This window comes from Cornus florida, unplaced genomic scaffold (genome assembly GCF_030987335.1).
Source record: "Cornus florida cultivar Cherokee Brave unplaced genomic scaffold, ASM3098733v1 CherokeeBrave_3.0.0_Hap2_Chr10, whole genome shotgun sequence".
Lineage (NCBI taxonomy): Eukaryota > Viridiplantae > Streptophyta > Magnoliopsida > Cornales > Cornaceae > Cornus > Cornus florida.
In genome coordinates this window covers 110,255,165-110,271,558 of record NW_026775580.1, presented here as the reverse complement: position 1 = coordinate 110,271,558, position 16,394 = coordinate 110,255,165, and the positions used below count along the sequence as shown (strand labels likewise).

The 16,394-nt window shown below is 36.1% G+C and overlaps 3 protein-coding genes across 7 annotated transcripts; all 3 read right to left on the bottom strand.

Annotated features, from left to right (window-relative positions):
* Positions 1 to 6,186: 6,186 nt before the first annotated feature.
* LOC132277050 (GCN5-related N-acetyltransferase 6, chloroplastic) lies at positions 6,187 to 8,781 on the bottom strand. The gene is made up of 9 exons (XM_059778761.1): positions 8,145 to 8,781; positions 7,708 to 7,918; positions 7,556 to 7,608; positions 7,344 to 7,380; positions 7,178 to 7,243; positions 6,880 to 6,984; positions 6,643 to 6,796; positions 6,454 to 6,530; positions 6,187 to 6,365 (listed from the first exon to the last, which is right to left on the bottom strand). The coding sequence occupies exons 1-9, from the start codon at positions 8,249 to 8,251 to the stop codon at positions 6,300 to 6,302; spliced, it is 876 nt and encodes a 291-aa protein (XP_059634744.1). The 5' UTR covers positions 8,252 to 8,781; the 3' UTR covers positions 6,187 to 6,299.
* A 1,390-nt stretch (positions 8,782 to 10,171) lies between these two features.
* On the bottom strand, positions 10,172 to 12,416 carry LOC132277048 (uncharacterized). Its single transcript, XM_059778754.1, has 2 exons — positions 12,308 to 12,416; positions 10,172 to 11,977 (listed from the first exon to the last, which is right to left on the bottom strand). Exon 2 carries the CDS (start codon positions 11,086 to 11,088, stop codon positions 10,462 to 10,464), a length of 627 nt encoding a protein of 208 aa, XP_059634737.1. The 5' UTR covers positions 11,089 to 11,977; positions 12,308 to 12,416; the 3' UTR covers positions 10,172 to 10,461.
* LOC132277049 (uncharacterized) lies at positions 12,204 to 16,382 on the bottom strand. Of its 5 annotated transcripts, none has more exons than XM_059778758.1 (6): positions 16,217 to 16,381; positions 15,416 to 15,553; positions 13,637 to 13,789; positions 13,284 to 13,459; positions 13,024 to 13,142; positions 12,204 to 12,420 (listed from the first exon to the last, which is right to left on the bottom strand). In XM_059778758.1, exons 2-5 carry the CDS (start codon positions 15,545 to 15,547, stop codon positions 13,046 to 13,048), a joined length of 558 nt encoding a protein of 185 aa, XP_059634741.1. In that variant the 5' UTR covers positions 15,548 to 15,553; positions 16,217 to 16,381; the 3' UTR covers positions 12,204 to 12,420; positions 13,024 to 13,045. The 5 variants fall into 5 exon arrangements, with proteins under 5 accessions (XP_059634741.1, XP_059634740.1, XP_059634742.1 ...); XM_059778757.1 differs by having other exon boundaries at positions 12,204 to 12,417; XM_059778759.1 differs by lacking the exon at positions 12,204 to 12,420 and adding an exon at positions 12,673 to 12,750.
* Between the last annotated feature and the right edge of the window lie 12 nt (positions 16,383 to 16,394).

The following is a 16,394-nucleotide window of genomic DNA, read 5'->3' as shown; positions in this document are numbered from 1 at the left end:
AAGGTACTCACAAAGAGAATCCCAAACAGACGCCGGCGACAGAACAAGCGACCAGTCAAAATCAGACGCCGGGGATAGAACAGGCGACTGGTCAAACCAATCATACCTCTTCTTCAGTCTCTTCATTATCTGTCGAACAATTGCAAGATATGATAACGAATACAATCCGAGCTCAATATGGTGGTGTCTCACAGAGCACTCTCATGTACTCAAAGCCCTATACAAGGAGAATCGACAGTATGAGAATGCATGTAGGATACCAACCTCCGAAGATTCAGCAATTTGACGGAAAAGGTAACCCCAAGCAACACATTGCCCATTTTGTCGAGACTTGTAACAATGCCGGAACAGAGGGGGACTTACTAGTCAAACAGTTTGTCCGGTCTCTTAAAGGAAACGCGTTCGAGTGGTACACTGACCTAAAGTCAGAATCAATTGATAGTTGGGACCAGATGGAACGAGAATTCTTGAACAGGTTCTATAGCACTCGTCGTACTGTTAGTATGATAGAGTTGACTAACACGAAGCAATGGAAGGATGAGCCTGTAATCGACTACATTAATCGGTGGAGAGCCCTCAGTTTTGACTGCAAGGACCGTTTGTCAGAAGTATCTGCTGTGGAGATGTGTATGTAGGGAATGCATTGGGGCCTGCTCTACATTCTGCAAGGCATAAAACCTCGCACATTTGAGGAATTGGCTACGCGTGCCCATGACATGGAGATCAGTATGAAATCCCATGACGGCAAAAGTCCCGTGACTATAGAACCACGCAAAGATAAGAAGGACTGGAAGAAGGGCGACAAGTTATCAAAAAATGCGGCTAAAGATTCAATGGCTATCTCAACCACCCCAATCAAGATATCTGTTAAAGATGACAAGAAGGATGATGAAAAGCCTCGCCAGTTTCAAGAGAGGGAGAGACAGCGTCCTACGCTAAAGGAGTTAGAGAAGAAAGAATACCTCTTCCCCGATTCCGATGTTCCTGGCATCTTGGAATGTTTACTTGAAAGTAAAGTTATAGAACTCCCTGAATGCAAACGTCCTCCAGAGATGGGACGTATCAACGATCCAAAATACTGCAAATATTATCGCATTATCAGTCATCCAATTGAGAAGTGTTTTATCTTCAAGGAGGTGGTGATGAATCTGGCAAAACAAGGAAAAATCTTGTTGGATACAGACGAAGTTGTAACTTCAAATCATACTACTGCTACTTTGACAACCTCTGTCGTGGGGAGAGGATTCAGAATTCAGAAGTTTACAAATTCAGACACAAATTCAGAATTCAGAAGTTCAGAGACCCGGAAATCCAGAGACTCAGAATTCAGACACAAATTCAGAATTGAAACCCAAAAGCGAAGAACATCAAGCACATCCAACAACGTGCCATTCTTCATCAAATTCCACAGTGATTCAAGAACAAACTCGTACAGCCCTTGTATCCAACCAACCAAAAACAAGGAGATTAAATCAGAGAACCATTCTTTTTTTGTAAAAGATATTACAGAGGATTGTACTCCACATTCATAAATTAATAAAATTCTATTTTGCTCCATATTTTGTTTCTATTGCAGACTTACAAAATTTGTGTGTACAGTGGCTATACTTAATTCTTTATCATTCATCAAATGGAAAATTTGTTTGTTTGTTTTATTTTTTATTTTTTTGTTTTTTTGTTTTCTGCTTATGTTTATCTTACTACCTTTTGTGCTGTAAAGGTACTCCTTGTATCACTGACTGCGTAATGGCAGAGCTCGAAAAGTTAGGTCAGAAATACCGAGTTGCTTTGAGGTACTCATGTTCTTCACTCAAGAAGTCTTGCTTCTGAATATTCATTCAGTTCTATTGCCTCCCATTGTTCCTATTCTTTTTAGCTATTTGAAAACCAAAATATCTAATACATGCGTTTATGGATATATTTCCTTGTTATTTTCAGCTATTATGTTTATATTTTCTTGTTCTTTTCAGCTTTTTGAAAATAAAATTCCTCTCATACCTTTTTTCTTTTATATTAAAGACTACAATAGCTGTGAAAAGGATGAGAAATGTGTGTACTTTGCAAGAACTGTGCAATGATATGCATTAAATAGTAGAACTTAAATGCATCTGAGCTTTGAACTTAAAACATTTTTTTTTCTCTCCTTTTGCTTTGAAATAGGATTGCAAAGGATCCTCGATTTGAAAGACTTCCTTGTATTCATAAAGGAACATATGCTGATGACTGTATCGTCGATAGAGTTACACAGGTACTATTTGGATCCAACTATCTGCAATGCCACATTTTCTTGTGCCCTGGACCTCAAATTACATTTAACTTTTGTTTGCAGGCTGTATATTTTTTTTGTTAATTTTAGGACTTCTCTACAAAGTTAACCATCCTTTAGGATTCTATAATGTCAACCATCCTTTAGGAATTGTGTCTGATCATGGTATCAGTATTCCAATATTTCTGTGCTGGCTTTTGTGATGTAGGGAACACTCTCTTGTCCTTACACCTCCCCTTTAAAGGGGCACAGACATCACTCAAGTTATTAGCTGGTGGTTGATGTGTGTCAATAATAAAAGACACTTGCAATAGGACGAATCCTTGTAGGATAGGGCTATATTGAGGGTGTCGAACCTCAAGGACCGTGTTGGTACTGTCAAGTATAAAATTAATCCCGATTTGATTCGAGAGAAAGATGATTTTGTTGTTTTCTATTTCTAAACTGCAATAAAACTGAAAATAAACTAAATTATTGAGAATAGGTATCAAGATAATGGGGATTAAGGGGAATGACTTCATCACTAGCCTCATAACATGGTCAATTGTCTCAACGATGGGAGATTCACACTTATGCATATTTGGGAATCAAGTGGGTACAAACACACTTCAATTCAATTAAGAAGGTATATATGAATAAACACTAAGCCATAACTTATCTTTTGTTGGCACGAATTGTCTACCTAACTATTCTAATCGACCATGCAGTTCAACTCGTCTTCCGTAAGCATAAATTATCAAAACATTCATTCATATAATCATTAAGCACTATTGCATGATAACCACTTCTACCATTAAGAGAAGTCTTTAGCCGCCAATCTCTCACAATATAAGAGGTTTGAACTCAATTAAAACAAAATTAATTCTAAGACAAGAGATTAATTTTATTAAAATTGATTTTTTTTTTTTTTTTTGGTAAGTTAATAATTTAATTAAATAGTTATTTACTAATAATGACTGATGGAGTGGGGATTCGAACCTTGGCCTTTGGCCACAAACAATCTTCAAAACCCTAAAAGCCGCCACGAAGTAGAAGAAGCTTATTGTGTCCTCTCATCTTCTTTTATAGTAGAGAACAAGTCTCAATCCCTCTTGGATGGGCTTTACAGCTTTTGGGGGCAATTAGGCCCATAAAAGAACAAAGAAGAGAGATTTTACAACTTTTCCGCAGCTTTTGGAAACTTCTGGGAGGTTAGTGCTCGAGCTCTAGGTCCTTGTGCTCGAGCACTAGGTCTAGTGGTCGAGCTGTAGCTTAACACTTAGTAATTTTTTTGTCTACATTTTTTTTTTTTGTCTACATTTTTTGAAGCATCTTTTCCTTCAATACTTGGTTTTTTTCTTGAATTTCCCTGATTAGTGCTCGAGCTCTGACACTTAGAATTTTTTCTCTGCTTTTCTTCACTCAGTGCTCGAGCTCTGTAGAGTTGTGCTCGAGCACTAAAGATCTGTGCTCGAGCTCTAAGGCTCTAATTTCTCTAATTCTCCCCGGTTGACTTCCAAATTGACTCTAAAGACCCGAAGTATCTCCTTAAGCATTGGGAACACCATTCCAAGCTTCAAATCCATGGAATTGTCCGTATCTTTGGGTAAAGACCTGCAAATAGTAAATTCACAAAAACAAACAGAAGAACCGAAATAAAGGCATCGCTAAGGCATTAACATATGCACGTTTAAGGGCTCGAATATGCAATATGCAGCGCTTATCAATGGTCAGTCTTTTTTGTACTTTCAAGTAGGATTTTTATTTAATTAAGTTAGACTAGGTATAATGACAACATTTTATCCAGAAAAAGAAATAAAAGACCACAATTCAAAGCGATATCATTTGCTTGGAGATTGTACTGTTTGTATTTGATTTATTGGATCCTGTGTTTTCCCATCCTTATCTTAACCTTTGGATCCAGAACATTTGCATTACATGTTGATTTAAGATATGGTATTGAAAACTAAAATCCTAAAAATAAATTTTTTTTCACGGTAATTATCTACTGAACTGGAACTTATGTTTCATTTGTTGAACTAAAATCGAATCTAAGGCTTTTATCAACACTATCCTGAAAATGATCTTATTAATGCTTGCAATAGTATTGCATATATTTTTACTTTTGGGTACATTAAAATCCCTGCCTGGAACTAACGGTGTTCACTTTTTAAATTCAGAAAATTTTATACACAGAATATACTGTTTGAAATTTTGTCATTTTGTTGATCAATTGTTCAACTTAGATTCTTCTCGACACAAATTATTGCCATTTGCTATCTTAATGTCAAAGTGACTTTTAATTTGAGAAAAGTCGGTATATATGTAGTTGTGAATTTAGATTATAATTTCTGAAATGTTAGGAAGGGTAACAGATCAGCTTATGTAGTTGTGCATTTATTTGGGGTTAGGGGTGAAAGAGAAGGTATAAAATAACGTAGCACTAAGCTAGCTGCAAACTTTGCATTAGAATGTGAAATCTTGGCAATTTTGCAGAATTGCATTTGATGGACGGTCTTGAATGCCCAAACAATCGGTTCCACTTCTCAAACATTCCATTCATGCTTATTGTTAGAAAGTTAAAAAATGATGTGCGTCCAGTTCAATAGTCATGAAGGCTTACTGAATCATCCACTGCACAGCTGCAGGACAATCCTTGGTCCTTAAATGCACTTGGTCGTTTATTGATTTATTTTTCGTGATTGAGAGCATACCCAAAGTCCAAACGCTACATGTTATAAGTACTGACTGGCCCATGTTAGTGATTCTACTGCATTGTGAATAAGCAGCGTATCTATGACATCTGCACCCATTACACACGCCTACCTGTCCATAGGGGCAGGGAATGGAGTGGGTTGGGGTTGGGTTGCACCCCCAAAGTGTAACTGTTTTCTTTTTTTCCACCATTTTTTCTAGGGAAGAAAATTTCCACCATTGGACTTGATGAACATTCCAAATTTTGTGCTGTAAATATTGTTTTCTATCAGTATCTCAGCAACCGTCATTATATATATATATTTTTTTTTTGTAAGGTTAAGCGCACACACACACACCGATGCCTCCATTGAGGCTCGAACACCCAACCTCCCCTCTAGGGAGGAGGGCTTGTACCAATTGGGCTATTGCCCATTGTATCTGATGTTAGCATGGCTTTGAAAACTAAATTTCAAAAAAAATTATGTTCCATGAACTTTTATTTGTTACTTCATAATCTTTATCTTCCATCATTCTTTCTCCTTTTTCTTTATTTTTTTATTTTTTATTTTTTATTTTTTTTTGGGTGGATGTCAACAGAATTGCTCATATTTTTCTCTTGCATTTTTCTTATTCTTCTCCTGCGGCCAATTTACATAAATTATAATGTTTGAAACAGCATAAGTGCTATATTGTTGCAACATGTGATTGAGATCTGAAGCGAAGGATCCGCAAGGTACCACAGGTTACCAATTGCTTGGTGTTTTGTTAATCTATTGGTACTTTGAATGTGATGCATGATATTGGTGTTCTACAGGTCCCTGGAGTGCCGATTATGTACATAAGGATTCAATCGAGCGGTTGCCTGAAGCAACTATTGGCGGAGGTAGGCTAGAAACTTTAAAGCTTTAGCTGCAAATTTTTTTTTTCCCCATCAATGTTTTCTCTCATGTTTGGCTGGTGGTATTTTTGGTGCAGCTCCAAGAATTTAGTACCATGAGTGCATTAGTGTGATTTGGCGCGAGGGAAAGCCTGTGGTTGTCTAATGTCTACTTATGTGATCGTGCATTTTGGAAAATGGAATGCCCTTATGAAGCAGAATAGGAATCGAGTTTATTCTGCTTTTATCTGCAGCTATATTGATCATTGTTGTGGACTTTTCGGAGCTCAAGACTTTAGTCTTAGCTGAATAATCCATTAGTTGAACTGTAAATTTCGAGAACTTCCAACTACGCAGTAAAATGTAATGCTTGTTGAGACCTACACCCTCCCAATTTCAAGGTGATCCATTATGGTCTGCGTATAGCATTGATTTCTTTTTCCATACAAACAACAGGAGAAAATTCGTTTTGAATAAGTTCTATGTTTTGAACCGGAGCAAGTAGGTTCGTTCATTTTGCAATTGAGGGCTTGCCATATCAACCACCTGATGTAAAAATATGAAAGCTGAATGAGCCATTCATGGATAAGAAAAACAGAAGATTAAAAACAATATAAATGGGGGTATTTATTACCTCGAATCCAATTTTTTGGTACAGGTCCTGTGCAGGACTGTTATTTCTATGCACATGCACAAATACCTCTTCTGCACCTGCGATATGAACAACAGCTTCACAAGTGATGTATTTTCTGCTGCTTCTGATCATCTATAACATATTCAAAAACAAATTAAAATGCAAGTGCAAATGAATGTTTTGTATTACCATTAGAGTTGGCTGATTCAATAGCAAAATGCAACATGTTTCTGGCAATACCCTGGCGACGTGCTGACTTGGCAACACATAAGTTTGCTATGTAACCATATTTGTTCGAGTCCTTTCTGCTGATGCAGCAGAAGAGGTGAGTTTTCACCATTTCCTGCAAGCAGAACAAATATCCAGTTTTTAAAAAACTGGATAAAAAGCTTGCAATTTAGATGCAGTAGTTAGAGCATGTTTTACCCCGGGAAAGGTCTCTCCATACAACAAGCATCGAATGCTCAAATCTAGGGTTCCAACTACACTCTTAAGTACGGTACGTTTCACATTCGTCTCTTCCTTCTTCACCTAACAGTTTTGAAGCACACTAGATCAATAGCTTTGTTGCGATCATGAAAATATACACATGCTCTCAATAATATGTAGTGTTGGTGTTACTCAACTGGAACTTTTGATTTCCAGATGAGCTATAATAAATATTTAATCCTGACCAAATAAATTTAAATGGAAACAGAAGTATAATGTTGTGGAAACATCAAACCGCCACAATGCAGCTGCATTTCTGCCCAAGTTTCACTTTGCTTCGCCTTTTTAACGCGTTAAACTCCTACGAATTTGGGAAATATTCAGAATTTTATACATGATATATATATATACTCCTTTATGCATTCTCTGCAATTAACAAAGGATTTTATCTGAATTCCTACCTGCTCTGCAAATTGTCTTTTGTAGTTATCGGCATATCTGTGTTATCAAGCAGAGCCTAGAATCAGTGGCATTCAATTCTTCCACTTCTATAAATTAAGACATTTATAAAGCCAATTGGATTTAGCACTTGTTTAAATTATTATATTGACTCAGAAGAAAACGAGAAAATAGTTCATTTTGTGAAATTTGTTTTGAAAAATAGAGTACATACCGGTCATTATTCTGATCCTCCCAGTGAGTTTCTGCTCGAAGCCAAGCTGCTGTCTACCAAATACACAGAGCACAGCGAAAACAAGAAATACTGAGAAATTTCATGGCTTAGAATATTTCTCATAAGAATATATATATATATATACAACTTACCCAAAATTCTTCATCAATTAGAGGCTCACGTGCCACAAAATTCCCGAACTCAAATCTATTTTCTTGAATGAACTCTTCATCTGATGGCTGGAGCCGGTCAAATCTAAGATTGGATGTAGTTATTGTTTCTAATGGAGTCGCAGAAAGTTTGCGAGGTTGTATTGAAAGTTCTTCTTTCGTACTCGTCAGAAATGATTTAGAATTCAGTGTCCTGTCGATTTACAGATGTTAAGTTTGTTCATCAATCTCATCGACCCATTCGATTATGCGAATAAGAAATAGCTATGGAGAGCAATAGACATGCCAAACTTGGCTAAAGTACGAAAAGGTTAAAACCAAAACATTCATGTTTCAGAAATTGATTATGTTCCAAAAAATAAAGTTGTGTTCGTAAGAAAGAAAAATCCAACTCTAGAAATTTGTTTGACAATACTCACATTGTCCAAGAAGCAGAATAAATCCTCCGAAATTTGTGATGATTTCTAATTCCATAGCATGAAGTTCTCAAGAAACAACCAGGTCTTTGTAATGGAATCATCCACATCAGAATCAGAGCTAGCTTGCTACCTCCAAATTGGATTACCTTAGACAAAAGCGAAGAACTAAAACTAAGGAGAAACAACAAATTGTATTGCTTCTTACTTGCAAGGATACACAGAAAAACAATTCACAAAGAACAATAAAATAAAAAAAAGTCTTATAGTTTTGAGCTAAAAAACAGTGTAGCTGGCAACCAGAACAAGCGAAATTAATGATTTATAAAGACACAGTTCTTAATATAATACAAGATTTTGGTGCCTGTCAATTAGGTGGCGGGCCTATGTATAAAATTTAAAACTTGATTTCTTGTGATTACAATTATCACCATACTTATCCAACAAAAGCCTAATTAAATTCTTTTAAAGAAGAAAATTCGGGCACATCCAGCTCAGAACTATTATGTTATTGGGTAATAATAATATAAATGAAAAAATATCAATGAAATAACGATGTTAACTTCCTAAATAGACAATAGTTGAACAGGTTCAATGAAAATATGAGTGTGTGTGTATTCATTGGTGGTGGTGATGAAGGCTATGATTTCATTTTTTATATTTTATGATAATTTTAAATAAATTAATTAAATGAAATCCAAATAGCAAGTTGGTCCTTTACTAGATATGGATAAAGGCTGTCAACAGATATTAACTGCGACAAATGGGCTTGTCTTATTGGTAGTTGAAGAATGGGTTCGATGTTCGGGAAGATTGAATGGTGATGTGGAGCACACAATTTGGAAGTGGAAACCACTAGCGGCAATAAGGTGATGAAGAAGTCATTGTCAGGAACATGTGGAGACCTAGCAGCCAACTCTCTTTCTTTCCATCCTCACATTTAAAAAACAGTATTTATAAAACTCAATTATAGTTATGATTTTGACCATACACACACATATAACTTGTATTATTGATTCTTAAATATCTTAGTTTTACGCACAATCAATCAATGGATGGTGAGTAAATTACATATAAATAAATAGGCATATAAATACGTATAAATAAATAGGCATACTTGTAAAAATCCTTACATCATATAAAGTGTTTGGATGGACTCTACTTGTATTCACTTCAAATTTTAGGTAGGTTAGTTATTTAGGTTCCAATTTTTGGGGCTAATTGGAGATTTGAATTGAATTTCCTTTTGTGGTACACAGGTGTTGGGCCTCTTCATATTGGGCTTTGAATTTATAACTGGTGGCCTAATTGAGTTTTCTTCTCGTATTGGGCTTTGGGCATTTTATTGTATAGCCCAACCCCAATGTAAATATTTTACATTACATATACAAATTGCTTGAATTTCCAAAAAAATAAAAAATAAAAAATAAAAAACCAAAATATTTTCTGGCATATTGATCTATCCAGAGGCATGTCTTCTGTTCAAGGAAGCATTGATAGGTGATACGTGATAGATCCAAATAGATCGCCAGTTAGCAGTTTTCTATCAATGGACATTAATTTACAACATATGAATTTTGTTGGAAATAGAAATAGTATCACACAGGAATCCGCAAAAATAAAAAAATAAAAAAAAAAATAAAAATAAATGTAAATTCGAAGATTACGGTGGTCTGGAACCCATTACATTCTGCAGTAAATTCTAAAGATTAAACAACTTCTAATATTAACTTTAATCGAATTATATGATATCTACCTATATATTAATAATGAATTAGTTGTTAAACAAGTACTCCAATTTGTAAATAATTTGGATTTTGTCTTACGGTGGTATTATTGCTTTAACTTCATAATTTAACCTAATTTATAAGCATTTAAATAATAATAATAATAAATTAAGACATAATCATGAAGTTGTTCTAATCAATATTTTATTTTATTTAAACATCAGACCATTGAGAAAAATCATTTTCTGCCACATTTGATCTATCCAGAGGCGTATCTTCATTTCAAGAAGTTTAGATAGGTGATAGATATAAAGAGACGTCAAATTAGCAATTTCCTGTAAATGGGGCATTCATTTACAACATATGAAGTTTGATGCGGGACTATGAGTCTTTTCTTAGAAAAATAATTGGGATAATTTAAAGGGCAAACTGCATTACAATGAAAAACAGCACTCACGGGGCTCTCTATACATTAAACATCCAAAGGCCACACTATAGTGACCCCAAAATTTGTCACACAGCATTTGCAAAAAGCACACATCAACAAACACTTTATGGTACAACTAAATAAACCCATAAGAAGAGTCTTCACTTCAGCCTTCAAAATCGGTTTTCACCCACTGCCCATACTTGTTCTTCATCTTCTCATCCAACTCCTTGGCCTTAATCTCTGCAATTTTCGCTGCATTTGCCATGGACTCCTCCTGCACTCTTGCAATCCTCCGGCTCCTCTTCTTCGCCGTCACTTCTCTTTCTGCTTCCAGTCCTTCGTACTCTCTCACCCAACAGCTATGTACAGCACAAGCCAGTACTAACACCCCTAACTGCATTATAAACATGGCCATCAAAATCCCACATTCCAATCTCACCAATAGCTTGGCCTCTCTCGGGTCCCTATTCGACTTTATCATCGAAAGGCTAGATTTTTCTTTTGTGAACAAGGCTAAAATGCAGAATAATTGACCGATTGACGAGGCAAGGATGAGGGAAACATGGGTTATGAAGCAAAAGTGGGTGATCTGAGAGTAGAAACCTACAAAAGAGGAGACAAGTGAGATGCAGGAGACCATGAGGAGTGCCCAACCCAGTGAAGTTGGTGGCATTTTCAGGACAACAATGGGGGCAACAGAGGCTGCAGAGATGATGAAGAGAATGAAATTCAAAAATGAGAGGAGAAGAATTGGGAAGGAACAAGATTTCCTGAGCTTAGAGGAAGCCATTTGGGGAATTCTGTGATTGATCCAGAGGAAGGGGCAGAAGAAAGACAGTGGATGATGGTTTTGCTTTGTAAGGAGAGGTGGAAATTTTGAATTTTTATACTAGGTATATTTGGCCGTTAAGGGACACAACGGCTAAATTGGGAGGTCCCACTTTTTGCCTCGAGTGATGCATCGATCCCTCCCCACGGGCTTAAATCTGGATTTTGATGATGTATAGGTTTTTAAATTTTGGAAGCGTGGAGAATGTAGCAACGGGTAGAGCCCACAGCCCCTTCTTTAAGATTTCTTTTTTACTTTTTAATTTTCTTAAGCACCTTCTTAAAAATTTAATATTAATGATTTAAGAATTTAAAATTGCTGACCTGTGCATATGATCTTAATAAGGAAAATGGTCTTAATAATATGACTTATTAAATATATACACTTTTCATTATGTGACATGGATAACGTGGTATCACCGGTGCAGAGAATTCTTTTTCAGAGCACTCTGAGAGTCCACCTGGCCTTTTACCAAAGTTGGCAAAGCAACTACCAACTCCTAAGTTTGAGCTCTTGAAAGTTCCCAGGAGCTGCCTGATCCATGAAACCGGTGGAGGAAAAAGGCACTGTACCAGGAAGATAATGGTATAACTTGAAAACTACTGGTGCCAAATGATGCAAATGCTTTGCTGCATTTTGGTTCTTGCACAACCATGGTAATGAAATAACTCTAATCCACCACCATCCATGGCGCGCACACTATGTAGTCAACTGCGTGCACCTGAGCATTTTTTATTGTCCTAAGCAGCATAGCTTAGGTATGAGAGGTGCATGCCGAGGTTACATTTCCGAAGAATTAACAGCAAGTTTGCCAAGTGCGGCGAAGGATCTCCACAGAGTTGGGCAGCCTCTGCAATAAATGCACCTCAGTGGAAGGTATAAAACAGTTCAAGTGGAAGCTGTCTAAAAGTAACTCATGCTATCTACTCAACTGTGTCATAAAACCTTAAACTGATGTAACCAGAAGCAGTTAATCTGTAGCTACTGGAGTACGCAATACCTACTGGGTGAAGAAGGTATGTGGTTAGTACTCCCATATCAACATACTTGAGCAAGAAAAGAAAATAGAAGTAAAATAAAAGGAAACCAAAACAAGCTGTTATGATAATATAACTAGATAAAGCCATTCGAATACACAGAAGGCCAACACTGTAAGAAACTATTTCAATTTAATTACTACCTTCTGATGATGTAGATCCCCCATCAACAACTCTACAATCCCACCTTAAAGGACCATTACATGAGAATAAAAGAAAATCACATACACGATCAATGTACCTCCTCCAGCTCCTGCTGATCAAGCCAAAAATAAATAAATTGTTCCGTAAGAAACATAAAAATGTTAATACAAAAGTTGCAGTCAAAACCTTCCAAATAAAATTTAGAAAAAAAAAAATTGCAGAGTCAAAATTCACAAAATTGTCCAATGATGACCATGTCCACTATTTACATGAAACAGTAACAAATAACATACAGTTTGAATCACAGTTGAAGGATAGAAGCAAAAGATTCATGATTTTTGTGTATCCAAACGGTACATGCCTGTCATGTCAAAGGACTCATCCACAAAATGTTCATATCAATAGAAATAAGGTCATTCGTCAATCTTACAATGCCCATATTCTAAACGGCAGGAAAAAAACACAAATCAGCATAACTAACAAAACAAACAAAAAAATTGGGAAAATGTTACAATGACGATAATGGAAAACTACAACAACTTTTTGTGGTTCCAAATGCTCCAAATTATACTGATTGAATATGAAAGCTGCAACGATTCTTTTAACATTCTTCGTGGGAATCTTTCCAAAAAAGTCATAACTGGTCCATGGGAGTTCAAATTCCCTTGGGACCACACTCGGGGAGAGAGAGAGAGAGAGAGAGAGAGAGAGATACCTGGTCCTTTGACAGGTATCATTTATGATGTATGTGTTAAAATGGTCTCAATTCTGTCAAGTGATGCTTGTAAACGTCCTGACTCCATGTTGAACAACTTTTCACCAGTGCCCACGGCTCTGAAAAAGCCAAAGTTCAAACCATGAGCAATTCCTAGAACTGTGATATATCACAATTCAAACATTGAGAAAACAATTACATCTAAAAACAAAAACTCTAGTAAGTTCCTCTGAGTGAATGCAAAAGACCAGGGAACTTGCCCAGTAAATTCTGGAAGAACATAGTCAGCTTTCCAGGCAAACCGGAAATCCACACCAGGGCACAAACCAAGTGATGTCTTATTCCGAATCCGAGATAGACCATCTCCACCCAAACAAGTAGTAAGCTTCCATTTCCAACCAGTTGTTTTCATCTGAAAACTATGTCCAATACCAACCTGCATTATTTCAAGAAATCAATCTTGATGCATTGATTTTAAACATCAGGACGCGTACTATCGTTAATATCTACACCATCCGATATGTGTCATATAAATTCTGGAAGATGCATGCATCTGAACCCCGTGTTCATGACTCATGGGAGAGAGAGAGAGATCAAAGCGAGAGCATCAAACCTGGAGATTTAAAAATTTGGTTATTGGGATTTTCTTAGAAAGAAGCCGCACATCATTGTGTATTGGTTCATATATGAACTTCCATCTCCTATCATGGGCTAGAGGTTTCAACACTAGCTTTGCCTGGTACTCGTTTGTTGGAGCATTATAAAACTGAATCAGCAGGATGAACTCAAAAAATTAGAATATTGACAACATTTGACACACATCTATAAAATAGCAATGGTTACAGTCACAGCCAGGAGAAGTAAACATGATATACAATATTGCTAGCCTAATATGTTACATGTTCTTTGCAGGTGTGAGTCCAATCCACACGTCAGCTCTCTCAAACCCAGATCTTAAGCAATTTACATACACCTTCAGCTTTTAAGTATACATTTTTCTTATTATATTACCAGAGAGAAGAAAACCATCAATGTAACATACAGTGTCCAACATGGAACATCGTTCTTTAGTTATGGATTACATGTGGCAAAATATAAAGGACTTCATTCTTTTCCTTTATTGCACATGCTTGCCAAGCACTGCTTCTATAGTATGCATGTCCAACACATATCCACATCCCCAATGCTTTGCCAACATACAGGCCGTTACCTAGTGCTGGTCCTGCCCATGCTGAGTGCTCAGAGGGGAAGACTAGAGGCATAATAATTGGAATTATTTTGCACAAAAATAACATTATCCAACATACTTGATATATTTCAAACTTCGAAGTGTCAGAGATACGGCTGGTCCATGTTTGATCGACTAACAAAGCTTCATTGTCTTCCCCTTTTGAACGCTTTTTCAATACAATCTTACTTATCAAAAATAAAAAATAAAAAACAAAGCTTCAGTGTCAAGTCCTCTTTAGCATGACATACCTCAGGCACTCATATTCAGCGGTTTATAGCTAAGTTACCTTCAAACAGGCAGTAGCAATTATGCATAAAATCCCAACTCCTTACATTTAAAGATTTATTTATAAACTAGGAAAAACATTCACGGAATAGAGGAGAAAAAAGAATTTTTTTATCAAGCTTACTTTGAAGTCGAAAACAATACTTGTGTTGTGTATTCGGTTTTATATAAAGCTTAAGGGTTGTGGGAACAAAATTTGAGTTATATCAGTTCCATGCAGGGTAAGGTTAAGTACAATAGATTATTTTTTGTTTTCAACGATTTTAAGACCTATAATTTATGAATAGGCCGTGGTGGAAAAGCTAGGTAGACTAAGAAAATAGATCAATAACAAATATTTGAAAGAGCTTCAGTCTAACCCTCCAAAACACCCCCCCCCCCCCCAACACCCAAAAAAATAAAATAAAAACCTTCTTTCATTTTCATCAATTGTTCTAAAAACCAAGAAAAAGAAGAGGTATTATAAAAGAAAATAAAACCAACAGAGTTTAGTACCCCATTTCAAGTTTGAAGAAATTGTTTTGCGATTTACAGAAAAACATTCATATCATCAGTATAATGTTTTTATCAAAGAAACTTTTCCACATGGAAGAAACCTTAACACAAAGTAGAGAAAAGAAACATTTTCCATTCGATCAAATCTAGCACACATTCATCTATTTCCACACAATTAGCCCTTAGTAAATACAATAATTCCAGATTACCACAAATATTGAAATAATGAATCCCATTAGACTTGATCACAAAAAAGAATTTCCCTTGAACTCTCAAAAACAGCAATGAATGAACAAACAAAGCATCAACAATTGAGGACTCAAAAGCAGTAAAATAAATTGTATTTAAAGTAGCTGATGAACGAAATGCATGAAGAGATACCTCCAAATTGACCCCAACACGGAACCCCTCAATTTCTTTCCGGAACTTGAGGAACAACTCCGACGGCATTAAATTGATATTGTACAGTTCATCCCACGAAGGAGGTTCTTCACCACTCAAACCCGGCTCCATTTTTAACTACAAAAGAAAATTTAATCAAACCATGTGTTCCATTACCTGGGTCTCTCCAATCTAAACCCAACTACCAAAACATAGTAACAAAAACACATCAAACTTTAATTTCTTATTTTTCATTTATGTGTGCATATTCATATAGATTTAGAGTTCCAAAAAAATCACACACTGAAAATATGTTGTTCCTTGTGTGTGTAATCTGTATTATGTGTTTCTCACGAAGCATACAAAGATGTAGAGATATAGAAAATTCATACCAACTATATGCATACGCGTAGAACTGTATCCAAAAGTATACAATTTATACACGACCTAGGTCCAAAAAGGGCTCTTATTTATTCTTCTCCTCTCAGGGTTTGGATGTGGACTCCAAGTTCGACTACAAAATAAAATTCAATCAAACCATGTTTTCCCTATATCTAGGTCTCTCTAATCGAAACCCAACTTTTCGTTCTTGAACTTAATTACTCAGTAACAAAAACAAATCAAAAATCGAATTTTTTTCTTACTTTCATTCATAAGTGCATACCGTTAAAACTTAAAAGGGTTCTAAAACATCACACTCTGGAAAACGTAGTGCGAGGAAAATGTGTGTAATCTGTGTAATATGTGCTACACACAAAGCATAAAAAGATTGAAAGAAATAGAGACATAGAAAATTCATACCCAGTGATTGTATATGCGTAGAACTGTCTCCAAAATAACAAATGGTTCTTTCTTTCTAATTTTTCTTCCTCTTCAGGGTTTGCACAGTGTCATCAGAATAAAAGAAAGGAGGGGATTATTTTTGTGCGCTCTGCTTGCTGGTGTAGACTCTGTGCCAGTGAGGAGGTCCATTTGGGCT

Coding starts and splice junctions, on each gene's coding strand:
- LOC132277050 (XM_059778761.1), bottom strand. CDS start 8,251: ATGTGGATGATTCCATTACAAAGACCTGGTTGTTTCTTGAGAACTTCA. Junction 7,609..7,707: donor TAATTGATGAAGAATTTTGG/GTAAGTTGTATA, acceptor TGTATTTGGTAG/ACAGCAGCTTGGCTTCGAGC. Junction 6,531..6,642: donor TGAATCAGCCAACTCTAATG/GTAATACAAAAC, acceptor TTCATATCGCAG/GTGCAGAAGAGGTATTTGTG.
- LOC132277048 (XM_059778754.1), bottom strand. CDS start 11,088: ATGGCTTCCTCTAAGCTCAGGAAATCTTGTTCCTTCCCAATTCTTCTC.
- LOC132277049 (XM_059778758.1), bottom strand. CDS start 15,547: ATGGAGCCGGGTTTGAGTGGTGAAGAACCTCCTTCGTGGGATGAACTG. Junction 13,790..15,415: donor GTGTTGGGGTCAATTTGGAG/GTATCTCTTCAT, acceptor CTGCTGATTCAG/TTTTATAATGCTCCAACAAA. Junction 13,143..13,283: donor GTTCTTCCAGAATTTACTGG/GCAAGTTCCCTG, acceptor TGGCTTTTTCAG/AGCCGTGGGCACTGGTGAAA.